The sequence below is a fragment of the Rana temporaria genome, chromosome 4, assembly GCF_905171775.1.
Source record: "Rana temporaria chromosome 4, aRanTem1.1, whole genome shotgun sequence".
In the NCBI taxonomy this organism is placed as follows: Eukaryota; Metazoa; Chordata; class Amphibia; order Anura; family Ranidae; genus Rana; species Rana temporaria.
Genome location: NC_053492.1, coordinates 189075638 through 189099778, shown reverse-complemented (window position 1 = coordinate 189099778; position 24141 = coordinate 189075638). Strand labels below are relative to the sequence as shown.

General features: G+C 41.5%; 1 protein-coding gene across 1 annotated transcript; it reads left to right on the top strand.

Moving 5' to 3' along the window:
- Nucleotides 1-6652: 6652 nt before the first annotated feature.
- On the top strand, nucleotides 6653-14278 carry LOC120935345 (MAM and LDL-receptor class A domain-containing protein 1-like). The gene is made up of 4 exons (XM_040347463.1): nucleotides 6653-7212; nucleotides 7380-7464; nucleotides 12229-12270; nucleotides 14067-14278. The coding sequence occupies exons 1-4, from the start codon at nucleotides 7069-7071 to the stop codon at nucleotides 14219-14221; spliced, it is 426 nt and encodes a 141-aa protein (XP_040203397.1). The 5' UTR covers nucleotides 6653-7068; the 3' UTR covers nucleotides 14222-14278.
- Nucleotides 14279-24141: the final 9863 nt, after the last annotated feature.

Here is a 24141-nt window from a genome sequence, read left to right as displayed (position 1 = left end):
AGAAAACACCTCACAACTGTGTGTATGAAGGTATTTACCTCACAGAAAACACCTCACAACTGCCTCACAACTGTGTGGGAGGAGCTATAGAATCCCCTTACAGCTGTGCGTGAGGAGTTTTAGTTACCTCAGCGTCTCCTAGGAAACCAATGTAAACATAAGCATGCAGCCTCTAAGCAGAGACTCAGATCCTGGATTTTTCTTAAATACTTGTCCTATTCAAATGGTTGTATTTTAAAAACTATAAATTGTACAGCGAATTTCTTTATATTTTACGAATCACAAGACCCAGGCCTACATTTTGATGTATAGTATGTCTCTGAAATAATAAAATTGAAGGCACAGTCGCAGTTTACAAATTCCAAAGCAGATTTTAGTTTTCTAAACTTTGACCTCCATTGACTTCCATTGAAATAATGGATGGCGTAGGTTGCAAACAAATTATCATATTGTGAAAACGGTTTGATCAATCACTTAGCCGTGAACACATGTGGAGGCAGCAGGGATAGCTGAACGTTTTGATATAAGATTTGTGTAGGTCGGCTTGAAAATGAGGGAGTGGTCGCAGTTTACAAATCATGTCTTGATTTTTCAGTTTCTGACATTCCACACTGTACCTCTCCCCATTCATTCCTATGGGAAAATTTTGCCGCAAAAATGACAATATTTCGCGAACAATTCAGCGAAACGTTCCACAACGTAATAGCCCACCGATCGGGAACAATCCGCACGATTCGATATATTACTCGTCTATGTAGTGTAAAAACTGTGGGAGGAGTTAGGGTGGCAAATTTGGCTATAATAAGAATAATAAGAACAAGAAAAGATACAATTTCTGAGGAAATTGTGCGGCGTGGTCTTGCCTCCACCAATACTCCTGACTGGAGACGGTGCCCCTGGAGATGTAAATGTGATCCAACAGTGTGTCGAGCCAGTTCGGTCCATTGCCCCATCAAAAACTGCTCCATTAAAAACTACCCCATCAAAACTGCACCATCCTATTTGCTCCATCAAAAACTGGTTGCTATGGAGGGTTGCTATGGACTGGTTGCTATGGACTGGTTGCTATGGAGTGGTTGCTACGGAGTGGTTGCTACGGAGTGGTTGCTACGGAGTGGTTGCTATGGAGTGGTTGCTATGGACTGGTTGCTAGAGACTGGTTGCTATGGTCGGGTTCCTATGGACGGTTGCTATGGACCGGTTGCTATGGATGGGTTGCTATGGAGTGGTTGCTATGGAGTGGTTGCTATGGACTGGTTGCTATGGACGGTTGCTATGGACTGGTTGGTATGGACTGGTTGCTATGGACCGGTTGCTATGGAGGGTTGCTATGGACTGGTTTCTATGGACTGATGGCTATGGACGGGTTGCTATGGACTGGTTGCTATGGACAGTTGATATGGACTGGTTGATATGGACTGGTTGCTATGGACTGGTTGCTATGGACTGGTTGCTATGGACTGGTTGCTATGGACGGTTGCTATGGACTGGTTGCTATGGACTGGTTGCTATGGACTGGTTGGTATTGACGGTTGCTCTGGATTGGTTGCTATGGACTGGTTGCTATGGACTGGTTGCTATAGACGGTTGCTATGGAGTGGTTGCTATGGACTGGTTGCTATGGACTGGTTGCTATAGACGGTTGCTATGGAATGGTTGCTATGGACAGTTGCTATGGAGTGGTTGCTATGGAGTGGTTGCTAGAGACTGGTTGCTATGGACTGGTTGCTATGGAGGGTTGCTATGGTCTGGTTGCTATGGACGGGTTCCTATGGACGGTTGCTATGGACTGGTTGCTATGGACGGTTGCTATGGACCGGTTGCTATGGACCGGTTGCTGTGGACCGGTTGCTATGGAGTGGTTGCTATGGACTGGTTGCTATGGACTGGTTTCTATGGACGGTTGCTATGGACTGGTTGCTATGGACTGGTTGCTATGGACGGTTGCTATGGACTGGTTGCTATGGACCGGTTGCTATGGACCGGTTGCTATGGACTGGTTGCTATGGACAGTTGCTATGGACAGTTGCTATGGACTGGTTGCTATGGACTGGTTGCTATGGCCTGGATGCTATGGACAGTTGCTATGGACTGGTTGCTATGGACTGGTTGCTATGGACTGGTTGCTATGGACTGGTTGGTATTGACGGTTGCTCTGGATTGGTTGCTATGGACTGGTTGCTATAGACGGTTGCTATGGACTGGTTGCTATGGACTGGTTGCTATGGACTGGTTGCTATGGAGGGTTGCTATGGAGGGTTGCTATGGTCTGGTTGCTATGGACTGGTTTCTATGGACTGGTTGCTATGTATGGTTGCTATATGCAGAGCATGCAGAAGTTACGCAGAGCCAAAAAAACTGAGCCATATCACCTCACAGTGTGTGGGAGGAGCTATAGAAAGCCGTCACAGATGTGTGTATGAAGGATTTTACCTCAGCGTCTCCTAGGAAACCAATGTAAACATATGCAAACACACTCGAGTCTCAAACTGGCGGCCCTCCAGCTGTTGCAAAACTACAAGTCCAGGCATTGCAAGAATGACAGTTACCAGCATGACTCCCACAGGCAGAGGCATGATGGGACTTGTAGTTTTACAACAGCTGGAGGGCCACCAGTTTGAGACCCTTGCAAGCAGAGGAAAGTTCCCTCAGCCTTGTGTGGGAGGAGCCAACTCACCTCACAGCTGTTTGTGAGGTGTTATTAAACTCCTCAGCGTCTCCTAGGAAACCAATTGTTTGGTTTGCAGGCTCTCTGTAAACACAGCAGAAATTGAGGAATTTTTTTTTAATACTTGTCCTTCAAATTAAGGTATTTACCTCACAGAAAACACCTCACAGCTACCTCACAACTGTGTGTATGAAGGTATTTACCTCACAGAAAACGCCTCACAACTACCTCACAACTGTGTGTATGAAGGTATTTACCTCACAGAAAACACCTCACAACTACCTCACAACTGTGTGTATGAAGGTATTTACCTCACAGAAAACACCTCACAGCTACCTCACAACTGTGTGTATGAAGGTATTTACCTCACAGAAAACACCTCACAACTACCTCACAACTGTGTGTATGAAGGTATTTACCTCACAGAAAACACCTCACAACTGCCTCACAACTGTGTGGGAGGAGCTATAGAATCCCCTTACAGCTGTGCGTGAGGAGTTTTTATTACCTCAGCGTCTCCTAGGAAACCAATGTAAACATAAGCATGCAGCCTCTAAGCAGAGACTCAGATCCTGGATTTTTCTTAAATACTTGTCCTATTTAAATGGTTGTATTTTAAAAACTATGAATCGTACAGCGAATATCTTTATATTTTACGAATCACAAGACCCAGACCTACATTTTGATGTATAGTATGTCTCTGAAATAATAAAATTGAAGGCACAGTCGCAGTTTACAAATTCCAAAGATGATTTTAGTTTTCTAAACTTTGACCTCCATTGACTTCCATTGAAATAATGGATGGCGTAGGTTGCAAACAAATTATCATATTGTGAAAACAGTTTGATCAATCACTTAGCCGTGAACACGTGTGGAGGCAGCAGGGATAGCTGAACGTTTTGATATAAGATTTGTGTAGGTCGGCTTGAAAATGAGGGTGTGGTCGCAGTTTGCAAATCATGTAATGATTTTTCATTTTTAGAAATCCCACACTCTACCGCTCCCCATTCATTCGTATGGGAAAATTTTGCCGCAAAAATTACAATATTTCGCGAACGATTCGGCGAAATTTTCCACACAGTAATAGCCCACCGATCGGGAACAATCCGCACGATTCGATATATTACTCGTCTATGTAGTGTAAAAACTGTGGGAGGAGTTAGGGGGGCAAATTTGGCTATAAGAATAATAATAATATATATGTGAGATAACAATAAGTGCTCTTGCTATGCAAGACCACTTAATAACAATATAACAATATAAAAAGAAAAAAAAATGAAAAATAATGTAAACATATTCTGTATGAGACATGTTTATACGGTTGCCTGGCATTTAATTCAGGAATTGTTTTATAAAATGTTGGGCTTTACTTGAATATAATATTATTTAAATTTTGTTTCTGCATGAGTTCAAAAAAGCATTCATAATGTCCATAATTAAAATAATGTATGATTTTCTCTCCTGCATGTTGTCAATTTTGTTTAGAAAAATAATTGTCATTAATTAATTATTGTTATTGTCATTAACTAATAACTATAATTTGAATACATAGAATGGTCACTGGTAGACACTTTTGTATGTGTAGCTAATGTGAACTGATGGAATAAATCACAGAAATACTATATGTAGTGATCTCATAAACGTGTCCAATAAATGTAGTGATACAGATGTATAGTGTCCAGTAGTCCGGTTAGACCAGCAGACCAAAATCTCCCCCATGCGCCGAATGGATTTGACGCATGCATGAAAGCATTTTCCTTCCTGGTTTGCGGACGTGGCGACGTACAACCATCAGACCAAAATCTACGAGCGGACATGTCCGATGAAAACGGTCCGCGGACCGTTTTCATCGGACATGTTCGCTCGTCTGTACAAGGCCTAAGGGTCTTCAGCTGTTCCTTTGATCTGTGTTTGACCACTAACCCTTTTGGTCAGCAAACACCTTTTGATGTGTAACCTTGAATGCCTGTATGTAACACAGATATACCATGCCATACACATAACACACTATTTTAAATGCCTACACATCTATATTAATATTACAACACTATACTTTTGATGATCTACAATATTATTCATATTGAAACATATTTATTTTTCACAAACAATTCCTGTTAGCAACATCACAGTAACATTATTTACATAACAATAACACTATTCTTACCATTCCAATTTAAAGTGCATGTATAGACAATTGTATTAATTTATTTTAATTGCATTTAATCTAATTTAATTAATTGTTTTGGATAGAATAGACAATGGTTAAGACCGCTGGCAGGTTATTTTTTGATGCCTGTGTCTCATTGGGAAGACTCCTCTGATCTCCTGTCCTGGATAAGAAGGCAATCTTAAAAGGGGAATTCTCATTACAGACCCTCACCTTTTGCTCTGGTGACAACTGTAAAATTAATTTGGTGACAATGTTGACTATGGTCACAATGACAAATAGAGGGGTGATTCATCCTAACAGGGACACAGATAAAGAAAAAAAAAAACGGACACAAATTCCAACCCTTCCTCAATCTATCCAAAACTAGAAAAAGTTTTAGATTTACAAACACTTTTTTTTTTGTGTACAGACACTCCATATATTACTGATTCTCTCATGTTGAGACTGGCAACAGACACTCATTTACCAAGCACCCAACTTTTTCTTTGCAGTCCATTATTACTGATATTATTCATTCTATCAAGGTACAATACATGTTGTTTTCAGCTATGCTTGTTAATTATCAATATGCCTGAATCATATGGCATAATCATGTTTTTATTTATAAATACCTTTTTTTTTCTTTAAGCGATCACATGACCTCTTTTCTCAGCTGCATAAGATGCTTTGAGAGGTGGGGTGGAGACTGCAGAGGGATGTGTCAACAGGACACTGAGAAAGAGCAGTACACTGATGTTCTGAGTGAGATGTTAGCTGTGCATTGGGGGCAGTTCAGCACAAGTCTGCCCATTGGAGTACAGGCAGACTGTGCTCCTGAGTACAATGCAAAAAGAAAACTAACCACGTTGCAGGGAATGTGCTTCCATGCCCAGTGTGATCAGTTTGAAATTGGAAAGCAAGGGACTTTGAGGATCACCATGTATTTCTTACAAATGAAGCGATGCAAAGAGAGCTGGATACTTTTAAATATAATACATGGTATCACAGACATACTGTATATCGGGATTTGAAATATTGGAGTAACACACTTTATTTACATCTATCAGAGCTAAATAAACCATTTAAATGCTTATACTGTATGTAAATATTTATAATCCTGTTCAGTTTGTTTTGTTATTCGCATACCTCTGCACAATGTACTGCTAAGGCCGTGTACACACCAGCAAACATGTACGATGAAACCGCTCCGCCGGACCGGTTTCACCGTACATGTCTGCCCGGGGCTTTCTGTACGATGGCTGTACTAACCATCGTATAAAAAGCCGCGCGTAAACAATACGCGGGGCGTGTCCGCGATGTCGCCGCGTCGATGACGCGGTGTCGCCGCGACAATGACGCGGCGACGTGGGCGGGCCTGCCAGTTAATTGCTTCCACGCATGCCTCAAAGTCAATCGACGCATGCGAGGGATGGCGGGTGCTCGGACATGTACGGTAGGTCTGTACAGACGACCGAACATGTCCGAGCGGGCAGGATTCCAGCGGACTGTTTTAAAACAAGTCCAGGAATATTTGTCCGCTGGGAAAAGGCCCGGCGGGCAAATGTTTGCTGGAATCCTGCACGCTCGGGCCTACACACGACCGAACATGTGTGCTGAAACTGGCCTGCAGACCAGTTTCAGCAGACATGTTTGGTCGTCTGTACGGGGCCTAAGAGGGAAACAAAACGTTCTCAGTTACAGCTATGAAATATAGAAGTGTGACCTCCGTATCCCAGCCTACTGACAATAATGGGTCAGCAGCCGACTCGGTCACCTCTATAAATATTCCTACAGTAAACATGTTCAAGTTCAGCTTTAACGCTTGCACATGCATTATACAATATGCACAATATAACTCATAAATGTTATCTGTGTTTCCTAAAACAGATGTATGCCATATAGATTGTTCTTTTGATGTGAACTTGTGTAACTGGAAACAATCAACGAGTGATAACATGGACTGGATACACTGGAATGGCTCAACCCCTTCCGATTTTACTGGACCATCCTTTGACCACACAACAGGATGTAAGTCATTTATTTACTTACTTTCTCTGTTTGTAATAGTTTATATAACTCCCAAAATAATGGTTCATAACAGAAAAGGTACTTCAGCATTAATATTTTAATTTAAACAGATGGCTACTATCTATACATTAATGGACAGGATTCAGAAGAGGGAGACTTTGCAAGATTGGAGAGTCCTACAAATTGTTTCACTGGAACTCATTGCTTACAGTTTTGGTATCACATGTATGGAGCAGCAAAATACATGATGCTGAGGGTGTCAGTACTAAGAGATTATGGTTTGGAAGATGTCTTCACTATAGAAGGAGATCATGGGGACATGTGGTATTTAGAGAAGATTTTCCTGCCTGAAAGTGATATTATCCAGGTATGCAATGTATTTCTTTTGCCAAATGAATTGTTATTAAATCTATTACAAATAGTTTGATCTCTTTTTGTATGTTATTGTGCTTTTTAGTCATTGTGCTCTTTGCACTGGCATATTATAAACCCAGTTCTGGCTATTAGCTATAACCTCATGAATTTTGTCAACAGATTTTCATTGATGGTGTCAGAGGTGAAGATTTCCGCAGTGATGTTGCTATAGATGATATTTCTTTTTACCCAGGATATTGTACTGGTAAGCTGTGATCCATTCATGACAGACTATTTGCTTGGTTATTTCCTAGTCTTAAAATAATATCTAATAAAGTCTGAGAATTTCAGTTTAATATGATTAAATGACTGCCACAAAGGAAGATGGGGCTTGTAGTTTATTTATTCATTCACAGATCTCTGTGAATGAATAATGTGGCTGTGCGAGTGGAGCACCATACAGCTGCATCGATTTCAAAAGTGACAGTGGCTGCAAGGATAAAAAAAAAACATCTGCACACTGTCAGGAGTGGGATGGTTTGGAGGGGGGGGGGGGGTCAGCTTGCAACCATGCAACACGATACAACCTAAATATGGGTGTAACATGGTTGGAGCTAGGCTTTAAACATTTCTTTAGGATGTCTGGCTTGTGTATTCTAAGACTGCATTGATAAAAAATTAACTTTTGTCTTTTTAGCAGCAACAACTACCACCACCACCACCACTGTAACTACAAAACCGACAGGTAAATAGTTTGAGTAGTTTTATTAGCCCATATCTGGCAATACACTAGTAGAATTGTGTTAGAAGAATTTCATTTTGGGAATGTTCATTTGAATTAGTAATTGTTATTGGGGCAAATTGACATCCACAGTGGAAAGAAAATTCGAAGGAGCAGGATGGAATTTCTTTCTTGAATAAATTAATTTGTAAGAGTGACTGTGGTCCAGCATATCATCAAACGGACTGATGAGAATTTTCATGCAAATTTTCATACGAATGATTTTCATGCAAATATTCATACGAATGATTTGAAAATCGACTAATGTATGGCCAGCTTTACACACCAAATAAAATCATCACTGCACAGCTTTTTGTTTACAATGAGAACATGGAATAACATAAATATTTTTCAACAAGCTTATTTTCAACAAGCTGTTCCACCCTCAATGGTTAAGAAATGTAAATGATTAATCTAAATTTGTATGAGCCAGACTGGGTCTGGATTTGTATGAACCAGTTCAGAACAGACCTTTCTACGTGCAATGACTTTAGATGTAGGCATATGTAGCATATGAATGACTCTGTATAAAGCTAAAATTTACAGAAAAGTAAAGTTTGTGAAATATTTAAACGTTTAATTCTGACAAACATTCAGATTGCTTTACATTTTCCTTATACAGCTGGCCTATTAGGGACATTTTCCACTTTCTGTGAAATCTACCCAGCCTAGCTTGGCCAATAAGCGATGTGCTAATAAACTATCTGGCTAAATATCTATGTCTGCTAAAATGTGTTAGCTGGTGTACTTGTAACCCACCTTCTGGGCATTACTATGGTATTTGGATGTGGGTCAAAACATCTAGGAAATTCTGCTCATTCCCATAGAGAATTCTGAGCGGGGAATCTATGCCTTCTGCATTTGGTTAGGGCTGTACACTCTGGTGATTACAGATGGTAGCTGAGTATCTCGAGATGGCACATCTTATGCTACTGAGACCTGAAGGGTTTTTCTGACCCTTTTTTGGATATGGTGTCTTAGATGTGTTAGATATACACTCCTCTGTATACTTACCTGAGTGCTATCTTGATCCAGTGCTGTGCCCATTTGCAGCAGCTCTCTTATTTCTCTCTGCTCACAGAGCAGCAGTAAAAGCCATTGGCTTCTGTGAGCAGAGAACAGGGGTTGGGGTTGGGCTGTGTATGTCAATAGACACACACAGCACAGCTGGGCCCCCCCATAGCAAGCAGCTTGCTATAGAGTTTATATGGATGCACACCAATAATAGGAGGAGCCAAGAGTACTGGTGGGGTACCCCAGAAAAGAGGGTTCAGGGTTGCTCTGTGCAAGACCATTGCACAGAGCAGGTAAGTAGAGCATGTTTGCTATTTTAGAAAAAAAAGCCTTTACAACTGCTTTAGCTGCTTTGAGTATTCAGGAATCACTTAAAGGTGCATATAGTAGGACATGTGCTTTTGACCACGAAACGCGTCGGGAGGACTCCACTGTCGCCCCATTTACATGCAAGAGCTCTTTTACTTCCAGCCAAATGTAAGTTTGTTAGCTGTGAATAAACACGTATTTTTTCTTTTATACGGAGTTACGCTATGTGGCCACTTCTCTTTATTTTTCTCTATGCACCACTAACACACTGAGCCAATTGGTTTTGGGATACCAACATCAGTATAGCTTCCGGCTTACTCCTGGGGACCTATTCCATATAAGGACCTACCCACCAGTTGGACCTACGCTTCCTGCCAAGGATTGCTGTCTGACAACCGTCATATGAAGCCTTGACTGACCTCTTTTGGCATATGCCACCAGTGGTCAACAAGTTCCGGTAAGCCTGCACTTTTTCCGGTGATGGGATTGTCACGTTAAAGGAGTCACGCTTTTTCTATTTATTCACCTTTTCACTTGAATGACTTGTGGATGTTGATGAACTTTGCTACAAACCTCGGATCATCACACTTAGGAGTTTTTGTTGGACTTGTTTTTATGTTTGATACCACTTTAGGTGCATCAGTTCATGTGCCAGTTGGCACTGTTGTCACCCCTCGCTACAGAGGAATCTCACATGTTTCACAATTAGTGTCTAACATTTATTAATGTTATATGTGTTTTATTTTTTACTATACACATTTTTTGGTATTTTGATATTCATTTATTAATTTTAGCGCTACACATACGTATTTTTTTGGTTGTTTTGCTTTTTTGAATAAGCCGTGTCAGCAGCTACCATTTACGCACACCTGGCAGCGCAGGGTATCCACTCTCTTATAGTAGGACATAGCCAGACAAATAGAGGTAGAGAGCTCCAGAAGATTGGAGAGGCTCTGGAGAGGTCCTGAAGGTGAGCATTGGAGGAACAAAAACAAGAGAGTTAGAGAGCAGTCTAAACTGAGTAAGCCCATGTGCTAATACATAAGCTGGCTGCTTAATCTGCTCTGTGAAATGTTCTTGCTAGTGAACATGTCATCAATATATCTGGGCCACATAGCTCTTTCCTGTGGACAAATCTGTGCAGACAGTTTTACTTTTGCATTTGGATAAGGTGTGCTCTGTGATCATAAAATATGCGGTTTGTTAAATTTGTAGTTATAAATAGTTATTAGACAATTTGTCTTTGTATCTGTAGGTTCTACTGTGTCATCAACTAAAACCACATCATCACCAGGTAAATATATTGCTCATTTTAAAGAGTTGAGTATTATTTATAATAAATCTATTTATTTTGTTATTATACATTGTAAGACCTTGATAATAAATTGGAAGTCATGCATACTTACATGACAGTTTGACATAAATAAAAGTCATGCAAATCTGACTTACACTTAAAATGTATAATTTGAATTATAGATTGCAGCCCTTACACAGAACAGTTTTAGATTTACAATAGTACTAGTTATTTGTATGACTGCTGTGCAGGGTGCACATTTTCATATACTAAAATGTATCGGTGATACAGTGAGTGTAAGTCCACCCAGCTATCATACTGTAAATACATTTATTAAATGCATTGAACATTAACATACACATATACAGTAAGTGCACACAGGTTGTAAATGTGCATAACTTTTCTTATAATTTTACTAGATTTTATTTTTCTCTATACAACATTTGAATTTGAAAATATTTTGTTATCTATAATAATAGTAATAACAATATAACAATATAAAAAGAAAAAAACATGAAAAATAATGTAAACATATTCTGTATGAGACATGTTTATACGGTTGCCTGGCATTTAATTCAGGAATTGTTTTATAAAATGTTGGGCTTTACTTGAATATAATATTATTTAAATTTTGTTTCTGCATGAGTTCAAAAAAGCATTCATAATGTCCATAATTAAAATAATGTATGATTTTCTCTCCTGCATGTTGTCAATTTTGTTTAGAAAAATAATTGTCATTAATTAATGATTGTTATTGTCATTAACTAATAACTATAATTTGAATACATAGAATGGTCACTGGTAGACACTTTTGTATGTGTAGCTAATGTGAACTGATGGAATAAATCACATAAATACTATATGTAGTGATCTCATAAACGTGTCCAATAAATGTAGTGATACAGATGTATAGTGTCCAGTAGTCCGGTTAGACCAGCAGACCAAAATCTCCCCCATGCGCCGAATGGATTTGACGCATGCATGAAAGCATTTTCCTTCCTGGTTTGCGGACGTGGCGGCGTACAACCATCAGACCAAAATCTACGAGCGGACATGTCCGATGAAAACGGTCCGCGGACCGTTTTCATCGGACATGTTCGCTCGTCTGTACAAGGCCTAAGGGTCTTCAGCTGTTCCTTTGATCTGTGTTTGACCACTAACCCTTTTGGTCAGCAAACACCTTTTGATGTGTAACCGTGAATGCCTGTATGTAACACAGATATACCATGCCATACACATAACACACTATTTTAAATGCCTACACATCTATATTAATATTACAACACTATACTTTTGATGATCTACAATATTATTCATATTGAAACATATTTATTTTTCACAAACAATTCCTGTGAATGAATAATGTGGCTGTGCGAGTGGAGCACCATACAGCTGCATCGATTTCAAAAGTGACAGTGGCTGCAAGGATAAAAAAAAAACATCTGCACACTGTCAGGAGTGGGATGGTTTGCAGGGGAGGGGGGGGGGTCAGCTTGCAACCATGCGACACGATACAACCTAAATATGGGTGTAACATGGTTGGAGCTAGGCTTTAAACATTTCTTTAGGATGTCTGGCTTGTGTATTCTAAGACTGCATTGATAAAAAATTAACTTTTGTCTTTTCAGCAGCAACAACTACCACCACCACCACTGTAACTACAAAACCGACAGGTAAATAGTTTGAGTAGTTTTATTAGTCCATATCTGGCAATACACTAGTAGAATTGTGTTAGAAGAATTTCATTTTGGGAATGTTCATTTGAATTAGTAATTGTTATTGGGGCAAATTGACATCCACAGTGGAAAGAAAATTCGAAGAAGCAGGATGGAATTTCTTTCTTGAATAAATTAATTTGTAAGAGTGACTGTGGTCCAGCATATCATCAAACGTACTGATGAGAATTTTCATGCAAATTTTCATACGAATGATTTTCATGCAAATATTCATACGAATAATTTGAAAATCGACTAATGTATGGCCAGCTTTACACACCAAATAAAATCATCACTGCACAGCTTTTTGTTTACAATGAGAACATGGAATAACATAAATATTTTTCAACAAGCTTATTTTCAACAAGCTGTTCCACCCTCAATGGTTAAGAAATGTAAATGATGAATCTAAATTTGTATGAGCCAGACTGGGTCTGGATTTGTATGAACCAGTTCAGAACAGACCTTTCTACGTGCAATGACTTTAGATGTAGGCATATGTAGCATATGAATGACTCTGTATAAAGCTAAAATTGACAGAAAAGTAAAGTTTGTGAAATATTTAAACGTTTAATTCTGACAAACATTCAGATTGCTTTACATTTTCCTTATACAGCTGGCCTATTAGGGACATTTTACACTTTCTGTGAAATCTACCCAGCCTAGCTTGGCCAATAAGCGATGTGCTAATAAACTATCTGGCTAAATATCTATGTCTGCTAAAATGTGTTAGCTGGTGTACTTGTAACCCACCTTCTGGGTATTACTATGGTATTTGGATGTGGGTCAAAACATCTAGGAAATTCTGCTCATTCCCATGGAGAATTCTGAGCAGGGAATCTATGCCTTCTGCATTTGGTTAGGGCTGTACACTCTGGTGATTACAGATGGTAGCTGAGTAACTCGAGATGGCACATCTTATGCTACTGAGACCTGAAGGGTTTTTCTGACCCTTTTTTGGATATGGTGTCTTAGATGTGTTAGATATACACTCCCCTGTATACTTACCTGAGTGCTATCTTGATCCAGTGCTGTGCCCATTTGCAGCAGCTCTCTTATTTCTCTCTGCTCACAGAGCAGCAGTAAAAGCCATTGGCTTCTGTGAGCAGAGAACAGGGGTTGGGGTTGGGCTGTGTATGTCAATAGACACACACAGCACAGCTGGGTCCCCCCCCCCATAGCAAGCAGCTTGCTATAGAGTTTATATGGATGCACACCAATAATAGGAGGAGCCAAGAGTACTGGTGGGGTACCCCAGAAAAGGGGGTTCAGGGTTGCTCTGTGCAAGACCATTGCACAGAGCAGGTAAGTAGAGCATGTTTGCTATTTTTGAAAAAAAAGCCTTTACAACTGCTTTAGCTGCTTTGAGTATTCAGGAATCACTTAAAGGTGCATATAGTAGGACATAGCCAGACAAATAGAGGTAGAGAGCTCCAGAAGATTGGAGAGGCTCTGGAGAGGTCCTGAAGGTGAGCATTGGAGGAACAAAAACAAGAGAGTTAGAGAGCAGTCTAAACTGGGTAAGCCCATGTGCTAATACATAAGCTGGCTGCTTAATCTGCTCTGTGAAATGTTCTTGCTAGTGAACATGTCATCAATATATCTGGGCCACATAGCTCTTTCCTGTGGACAAATCTGTGCAGACAGTTTTACTTTTGCATTTGGATAAGGTGTGCTCTGTGATCATAAAATATGCAGTTTGTTAAATTTGTAGTTATAAATATTTATTAGACAATTTGTCTTTGTATCAGTAGGTTCTACTGTGTCATCAACTAAAACCACATCATCACCAGGTAAATATATTGCTCATTTTAAAGAGTTGAGTATTATTTATAATAAATCTATTTATTTTGTTATTATACATTGTAAGACCTTGATAATAAATTGGAAGTCATGCATACTTACATGACAGTTTGACATAAATAAAAGTCATGCAAATCTGACTTACACTTAAAATGTATAATTTTAATTATAGATTGCAGCCCTTACACAGAACAGTTTTAGATTTACAATAGTACTAGTTATTTGTATGACTGCTGTGCAGGGTGCACATTTTCATATACTAAAATGTATCGGTGATACAGTGAGTGTAACTCCACCCAGCTATCATACTGTAAATACATTTATTAAATGCATTGAACATTAACATACACATATACAGTAAGTGCACACAGGTTGTAAATGTGCATAACTTTTCTTATAATTTTACTAGATTTTATTTTTCTCTATACAACATTTGAATTTGAAAATATTTTGTTATCTATAATAATAGTAATAACATGGGCTAGTACAGAGGTATTAATAAAGAGACCAAACAACAATTTGATACAACATTTTTTTATTTAGCTTTGGTAAAATTGGCCACGGTGTCATCCATAAAATGTGGGGGTGGGGTTACAAAAAATTCTCAATAAATAAATTAAATTACAAAAGGCCATCTTGGCTAAACTTAAAACTTTAAAATCAAATTAATTGCTGTCCATCCAGCAAAAGCTGGACGACTACTCCCCCAATACGGACGACAACATGACTTATTATGACAAACATGACAGGGAAGGGTGGGCGGGCGGGCGTCGCTGCTCGTCAGGAGACGTGACTGAGCGAATCGCCTCAGCCGCTCCCCTATATAGGCTCGCTCAGCGCGGGCAATGCCTCACGCGAACGGACCTATCAGGGAAGGGGGCTGCCGCAACTCACCAATCAGATGCTGTTACTACCCCCGGAGCGCGGCAGCCCACTTCTCCCTCTGCGCTATCCCATGCAGGTTCAGCATACTGCTGCAACCTCTCATGGGCTAGTACAGAGGTATTAATAAAGAGACCAAACAACAATTTGACACAACATTTTTTTATTTAGCTTTGGTAAAATTGGCCACGGTGTCATCCATAAAATGTGGGGGTGGGGTTACAAAAAATTCTCAATAAATAAATTAAATTACAAAAGGCCATCTTGGCTAAACTTAAAACTTTAAAATCAAATTAATTGCTGTCCATCCAGCAAAAGCTGGACGACTACTCCCCACCGGCCGAGGCCAACCGCGAAGCTGTTGGCCGAGGCCCCCCCACCACCGTGGCTGATTCGACCATGTTCTGGATACCCATATTAAAAATGTCCAGGCCTATGCCTGACAGATGAATCTGGTCTTCCCGAAACAACCCGGGCAAAAAACCCTCTAACTCGAAATGGCGAAAGGAAGAGCCACCAATTGAAGGCATAAAACCATGGATTGTCCTATTAAGGCGTCTACGGATCCTATCTATGTAAAAAAGGGTGCCATGCGGCGACCATAACAGCCTGGGAACCATCTCGGAATATGCTAACACAGTCCCCGGGAACATTAGGGCTATGGAATGGAGATCCCTTTTCATCGCACATAACAAGTCCCATGTGTTAAACTTACCCAAGTCATTCGCCCCTGCGTGGATAACTATCACTTGGGGTTGGGGCCAGATAGAGGACAAATAAACTAGGTGGTCTTTCACATTGCGCCACCGCATACCTCTAACACCTGACCATAAAATTTGAAATAAATCGGGATCCAGTCCCAAGTTTGCAGAGTATGATCTGGATCCGGAGTGCTTGTAAGCCCAGAAGAACACGTAGGAGTGACCTATGACCCAAGCGATTTTCCTGGACAAATCTGAAAAGAAAATCATAGAGTTAGAAGACTGGGACGGACATATAACTTATATCTATTGCTGCCCCACCTTCCCACCTTCTTAACCCTACTCTCCGAAAAACCTAGGGAATCAGCTGTGGTGGCCGCCCCAATTCTGAAAGAATGGGAAGAAAAATGATACCCAGCTAAGTTCAAACGCTTCAAACAGGAGGCCAGCACAGCTGAAAACTGATACCTTGTTAACGATGACAAGTCTTCGTGGATGAAAAAGGAATCAATACCAAATGGTCTGACCGAAAGATAATTGCGAACATGAAACACAGGACAAATAGCCTCATTAGGAGATCTAGATAGGGAAAACCACTGACCAACCTGAGAGGACTTGGACCTGGACAAAAAAAGACGAATCGAACCGTCGTCAAACTGGACATGAGAAAAACGGAGAAATGAAAAAGAGTTTCTGTTTGCTGCTGTGAACTCGCCTAACCTGAGGGCTCCAAAGAATGCGATAGAAAAAGCGGCCTTGAAAAGAAAAGACTCGAAACTAGATGAGCAGACATCTTGGAGAATCCCCAGAAGGTCGATCAAAAGGGGAATAGATATGGGACGCCTATTATCCGTTGAGGGCCTAGACCTCTTAAGGCCTTTCAGAACTTGGGTGACCTGAAAGAAAGAAGTAAGAGGAGGAAGGCCTGCAAACTTAAGGAAAAACGAAACTCCCGCCAATATTTTACCTATGGAAGCCGGAGAAAGATTAGCTTGAATGAGAAAGGACAAAAAAGACAAAGCCACGTAAGAAGATACAGATAATGGATCCAAACCCAATGGTTGACAGAACGAGCACCATTTGTGCCATGAAAGCCTATAATCCCTCCAGGTGTTTTCTGCTACTGAAGCCTTGAGATTCCGGAATATTATTCCCAAATTAAGCCCCAGAGGAAGTCTGGGCAAGGGGTGCCACGTTGATCCGCTGATGGCGCCAACTCTCGGAATCTCTTGAACTGTGAACGAGATAAAGAATTTGCTATGTTATTTTCTTTACCTGCAATATGCTCAGCTCTCAACCATATGTTACAGTTCATACAATGTAGTACAAGGAAACGTAATAACTTCAGAACGGGATCAGACTTAGAGGACAGAGTATTGATGGCAAAAAAGACACCTTTATTATCTGTATGAACTAAAATTCTACGATTCCTAAAGATGTCTTCCCAAACAACCACCGACACTATCACTGGAAAAAGTTCTAACAAAACTAGATTTTGAAGTATATCCTTCTGGAGCCAATCAGGGTGCCAGGACTGGGCGCACCAGCGCCCATTCAAGAAAGCCCCGAACCCAGAAGAGCCAGCTGCATCAGTGAAGAACTCCATCTGTGAACTATTAATAAAGTCTATTTGCCAGGCCGAGGAGCCATTGAACTCACTTAAAAAAGCATCCCATATTTTTAGATCATCCTTGATGCTTTTTGAAATCCGGAAATGAGCGTAAGGGTTCACCATACCCTTTATGGCTAAAGAGAACCTGCGCGAAAAAACCCTCGCCATAGGGATGACTCTGGCCGCAAAAGCAAAAAGCCCCAGCAAAGACTGTGCCTCCTTTAAGCACACCTTCTTTCTTACAAGAAAGGTTGCAATCATTGACTTCATCTTTTGTATCTTCTGCTGTGGCAACCTGAATTCCATTCGTTCAGAGTCAACAGTAATACCCAAAAATTCGATAACCGTAGTGGGAAAAACTGTCTTCTCATGTGCCAATGGCACTCCAAAGTCATGACAAACGTCAAAGAAAACCTGTAAAGATTCCATACACACTGATGACCCCCGGGGACCTAAAAACAAGAAGTCATCTAGATAATGTAGGATGAGGCCCTGAGGGATAATGACCGACATGACCCAGTGTAAAAAGGAGGAAAAGGCCTCGAAATAAAAGCATGACAGTGAAAACCTCATTGGCATACATTTGTCGAAATAATATTGATTCAAAAATTGAAACCCCAATGAATTGAAACCTTGTGGGTGCACGGGAAGAAGGCGGAAAGCCGACTTAATATCGGTCTTCGCTAGCACAGCCCCTTGTCCTGCCTGTCTCAAAAGACACAGAGCCTCATCAAATGAGGCGTAGCAGACCGGGGCCTCCACAGAGGCAACTTCGTCATTGAGTGACGAATGCGGAGGATAAGATAGGTGGTGGATCAGTCTGAACGCCCCTTCCTCTTTTTTGGGTACAATGCCTAACGGGGACAACCGAAAATTAGAGAATGGCGGGTCATTAAAGGGACCAGCAACCCTACCCTCAGACAATTCTTTGAAAAAAATTTCAATTACTATGTTAGAGTGCATGGATACGGATACTAAATTCTTTACTGGTACACACCCTGGGCCCTTAAAGGATGGCACTAAGAAACCATTCGCAAAACCTTCAGTTAGAAGAGCCGCCATCCTGAGGTCTGGATAGCGCTCGAGCCAGGGGCGCATTTTTGCCAGGCTCACCGGAGTCGGGGCCTTTCCCATGTGTGTCCTTTTGTCCTGTATGAGAGGAACTTGCGGCAGCTTTACGAAAACATCTGCTCGCCGCGTGAGTACCACCACAATAAGAACACTCATGTCTGTATCTACAATTTAATAAGAATTTACATTGACCCTCATTAAATGCAAAGCATACACCCTTCCGAACCGGACTCTGAGCATTAGGCGAGGGACGAGGGGTGAACTGGGGCCTTGGTGGCAGCATAAGGTTCAACCATAAACCCACGTCTTTAGCCCCCCAGTGCAACGAGGGGTGAACAGCCAATTTTTGACGAAAATTCTCGTCATAGGAGAACCAAAGTGGCAAAAGGCCTCCGCAATGATATCCAGGTGTTGGAATAAACCTGAACACTTCCCAGGGAAGCGCTCGCCCATAACTGCTGCATAAATACAGAATGCCTGCAGCCAGTTTTGGAAGGTCTTGGGTACCGCTCTCCTTCTATCCTCCTCCGTTCTTTCGCTGGACTGTCTGTCAGACTTAGCCAAGAATTCCTTGGAAGACGGCAATAATGATAACATGTCCAGATATTCACCCCTCCAAATTTTTTCTTTGACTGATTTTGACAGATGAAAACCCAGCGGTGATAAACTGCAAGGGAGGGGTTCCTTAAAGGATGACTCGCTGACCATAGCAGCAGAAGCTCTGAGGGGTAACGTATTATGTATAGAGGGACATCTCACATTTGATTTGACAGTAGCATCTTTATCCAGCAGAGAGGGATTACCAGCCTCATGCCACACCACACCAATCTCCTCCATGTCAAGAACATTATCACTATTTCCAGCACCAGCCTCCTGTGCACTCTGACTTGCTGTGCATGTCTGAGTACTCAGACTCTCACCTGGTTGTAAATACATATTGACATTTTGTGAAACAAAATCCGCACCATGACTATGTGCCCCCTTGAACTGCTGCACAATGACAGATAAAGACTCAATCAGACTGGAAAATGTAGACAACTGGTTAACATTTCTGTACACAACTTCAGGTAAAACATGCTCACCCAAGTCCCCAGGAGGGGGGGAAGAGGCAGCGCTGCTCCCTTGCTGGCAAGAAGCACTTCTTGTTGCTGCTCCCTCAGCTTGAGGAGCTAAATTGTTGGTTTTAAATTTCTTCTTTCTCCCAGGCTGTTTCCTGGGGGCGCCCTCGTTCGTTGCTGGTACTGCAGCTGGGCTGGGAACGGACGAGGCAGAGCCACCCTCCTCTGACAGGCATCGCCTCAACCACTCCTCCCCTCCCCTGCTCTCAGCCTTCTCAAGGAGTCTGCATAGAAGCTCCTCACGGCTGTCCGGAATCCCGCGCTTCATCCTGAGAGTGAGAGGGAGAGGCGGGCGTCGCTGCTCGTCAGGAGACGTGACTGAGCGAATCGCCTCAGCCGCTCCCCTATATAGGCTCGCTCAGCGCGGGCAATGCCTCACGCGAACGGACCTATCAGGGAAGGGGGCTGCCGCAACTCACCAATCAGATGCTGTTACTACCCCCGGAGCGCGGCAGCCCACTTCTCCCTCTGCGCTATCCCATGCAGGTTCAGCATACTGCTGTAACCTCTCAATATAACAATATAAAAAGAAAAAAAAAATGAAAAATAATGTAAACATATTCTGTATGAGACATGTTTATACGGTTGCCTGGCATTTAATTCAGGAATTGTTTTATAAAATGTTGGGCTTTACTTGAATATAATATTATTTAAATTTTGTTTCTGCATGAGTTCAAAAAAGCATTCATAATGTCCATAATTAAAATAATGTATGATTTTCTCTCCTGCATGTTGTCAATTTTGTTTAGAAAAATAATTGTCATTAATTAATGATTGTTATTGTCATTAACTAATAACTATAATTTGAATACATAGAATGGTCACTGGTAGACACTTTTGTATGTGTAGCTAATGTGAACTGATGGAATAAATCACAAAAATACTATATGTAGTGATCTCATAAACGTGTCCAATAAATGTAGTGATACAGATGTATAGTGTCCAGTAGTCCGGTTAGACCAGCAGACCAAAATCTCCCCCATGCGCCGAATGGATTTGACGCATGCATGAAAGCATTTTCCTTCCTGGTTTGCGGACGTGGCGGCGTCAACGTCACCGCCACGTCACCGCGCTGTCTGTCCGCGGGGATTTTGGTTTGATAGTGTCCAACCATCAGACCAAAATCTCCGAGCGGACATGTCCGATGAAAACGGTCCGCGGACCGTTTTCATCGGACATGTTCGCTCGTCTGTACAAGGCCTAAGGGTCTTCAGCTGTTCCTTTGATCTGTGTTTGACCACTAACCCTTTTGGTCAGCAAACACCTTTTGATGTGTAACCTTGAATGCCTGTATGCAACACAGATATACCATGCCATACACATAACACACTATTTTAAATGCCTACACATCTATATTAATATTACAACACTATACTTTTGATGATCTACAATATTATTCATATTGAAACATATTTATTTTTCACAAACAATTCCTGTTAGCAACATCACAGTAACATAATATTAACGTAATATTTACATAACAATAACACTATTCTTACCATTCCAATTTAAAGTGCATGTATAGACAATTGTATTAATTTATTTTAATTGCATTTAATCTAATTTATTTAATTGTTTTGGATAGAATAGACAATGGTTAAGACCGCTGGCAGGTTATTTTTAGATGCCTGTGTCTCATTGGGAAGACTCCTCTGATCTCCTGTCCTGGATAAGAAGGCAATCTTAAAAGGGGAATTCTCATTACAGACCCTCACCTTTTGCTCTGGTGACAACTGTAAAATTAATTTGGTGACAATGTTGACTATGGTCACAATGACAAATAGAGGGGTGATTCATCCTAACAGGGACACAGAGATAAAGAAAAAAAAAACGGACACAAATTCCAACCCTTCCCCAATCTATCCAAAACTAGAAAAAGTTTTAGATTTACAAACACTTTTTTTTTTGTGTACAGACACTCCATATATTACTGATTCTCTCATGTTAAGACTGGCAACAGACACTCATTTACCAAGCACCCAACTTTTTCTTTGCAGTCCACTATTACTGATATTCATTCATTCTATCAAGGTACAATACATGTTGTTTTCAGCTATGCTTGTTAATTATCAATATGCCTGAATCATATGGAATAATCATGTTTTTATTTATAAATACCTTTTTTTTTCTTTAAGCGATCACATGACCTCTTTTCTCAGCTGCATAAGATGCTTTGAGAGGTGGGGTGGAGACTGCAGAGGGATGTGTCAACAGGACACTGAGAAAGAGCAGTACACTGATGTTCTGAGTGAGATGTTAGCTGTGCATTGGGGGCAGTTCAGCACAAGTCTGCCCATTGGAGTACAGGCAGACTGTGCTCCTGAGTACAATGCAAAAAGAAAACGAACCACGTTGCAGGGAATGTGCTTCAATGCCCAGTGTGATCAGTTTGAAATTGGAAAGCAAGGGACTTTGAGGATCACCATGTATTTCTTACAAATGAAGCGATGCAAAGAGAGCTGGATACTTTTAAATATAATACATGGTATCACAGACATACTGTATATCGGGATTTGAAATATTGGAGTAACACACTTTATTTACATCTATCAGAGCTAAATAAACCATTTAAATGCTTATACTGTATGTAAATATTTATAATCCTGTTCAGTTTGTTTTGTTATTCGCATACCTCTGCACAATGTACTGCTAAGGCCGTGTACACACCAGCAAACATGTACGATGAAACCGCTCCGCCGGACCGTTTTCACCGTACATGTCTGCCCGGGGCTTTCTGTACGATGGCTGTACTAACCATCGTATAGAAAGCCGCGCGTAAACAATACGCGGGGCGTGTCCTCGATGACACGGTGTCGCCGCGACAATGACGCAGCGACGTGGGCGGGCCTACCAGTTAATTGCTTCCACGCATGCCTCAAAGTCATTCGACGCATGCGAGGGATGGCGGGTGCTTGGACATGTACGGTAGGTCTGTACAGACGACCGAACATGTCCGCATGGGCAGGATTCCAGTGGACTGTTTTAAAACAAGTCCAGGAATATTTGTCCGCTGGGAAAAGGCCCGGCGGGCAAATGTTTGCTGGAATCCTGCGCGCTCGGGCCTACACACGACCGAACATGTCTGCTGAAACTGGCCCGCAGACCAGTTTCAGCAGACATGTTTGGTCGTCTGTACGGGGTCTAAGGCCTCGTACTCACGACCAAACATGTCTGCTGAAACTGGTCCGCGGACCAGTTTCAGCGGACATGTTCGTTCGTGTGTAGGCAGTAACGTACAGAATTCCAGCAAACAATCGTCGGCCAGACCGTTTTCCAACGAACAACTGTTTCCTGGTCTTGCTTTAAAACAGTCTGCTGGAATCGTGTCCGTCAGACATGTTCGGTCGTCTGTACACAAAAGCAGCGTACAAAAACCCCGCGCATGCTCAGTCCAAATGAGGAGACGGGAGCGCTCGTTCAGGTAAAACTCGCGTTTCTTTGGGATATGGCACATTCGTCATTAGAAACCTTTTATTCTAGCAAGAGAACAATGTCTTAAAAAGGCGCACTAAACCACATTTTAAAGCCTCGTTTTCTTAATTCTTCTCTTGCTAGAATAACCCCGTTCTCTTGCTGATGCAATTTCAATAGAGTTGTCCCATACTGAAATGTCACATTTCTTGCTTGTGATGTAATCCTTTAATAATGTTTTCTATGCCAGACGTGTGTTTTGGTTGGTGGTCCTCCATAATTTAGAGTAGTCATTTTTGTAAAGGAATGTTCATTTTTTAATTTTTTTTTTTTGTTTCTAGTTATGTCACCATTTAAACTATTTTTTTTTTACATGTTTTTTAATTTTTTTTTTTTTTTTTTGGTGTTTCATTAGAGAATATTAAACCATGTTGGCACACCAAATGTACCCACCCCCCAAGGAGTGTGTCCTTTGTAAATTACCCATTGTATATTTATTAAAGGTTTGCTGCCTAATAATCCCCACAGTATATCAAACAATAGACATGTTTTCAAATGAAAGCAAAAGGCCTTTTATTCAGGCAAATGTCATCACAAAAAATAAAAAGAACGGCAGCACTAGAATAGATAGCAAACTATATGCAAACTTGCATTTCCAACATGGTGAAGGATAAACTTCCAAGCCTCAGGAGCCAAACACAAAAATATGAAGCAGCAGCACACAAACAAAGGAACCCAAACTGTGGTAGTACAAACAAGATGTCCTTTATGTGGAAGGAAATGGAAGGCAGAAAATCAACGTTTCCTCCTCTTTCCAGCCTTCCCTCCAGGCAGCCTTCCAGCGGATCGAACACGGGGTCTTGCAGGTGGGGTTGATGTGGCAGCAGGAGGATGGTGTTCCGCAAGCCGGGCCGGGTCACATAGCCCAGTGTCTGGGGTCAGCAGGCCCCTCTGCATCCACCAAAGGACCTGGTTCATCAGGGCCTTTGCCAGTCTTCTCTGGTCCTCCTCCCCTTCATTTAAATCATGGGCCAATGAGGCACTGAAGGCCTCTGTGGGGTTGAGGGGGGCCCTCATGATGGCGCTTGCCTCCTGGATCATGCGGAGGCTTGCCTCCTCCACAGGCCTCAACTGCCTCCTTCGGCCTGATGGCCTCACCTGGGGGGGAGAAGACTGGCTGGTGGTGGTTCTCCTGGCCGGGTGGACCTGCTGCAGGCCACTGGGCCCAGCC

Excerpts from the sequence above, each read along its gene's own strand:
- LOC120935345 (XM_040347463.1), top strand. The coding sequence starts at position 7,069 with ATGTATGGAGCAGCAAAATACATGATGCTGAGGGTGTCAGTACTAAGA. Across the intron at positions 7,213-7,379 it reads CTGAAAGTGATATTATCCAG|ATTTTCATTGATGGTGTCAG; the intron begins GTATGCAATGTA and ends TTTTGTCAACAG. Across the intron at positions 12,271-14,066 it reads TGTAACTACAAAACCGACAG|GTTCTACTGTGTCATCAACT; the intron begins GTAAATAGTTTG and ends TTGTATCAGTAG.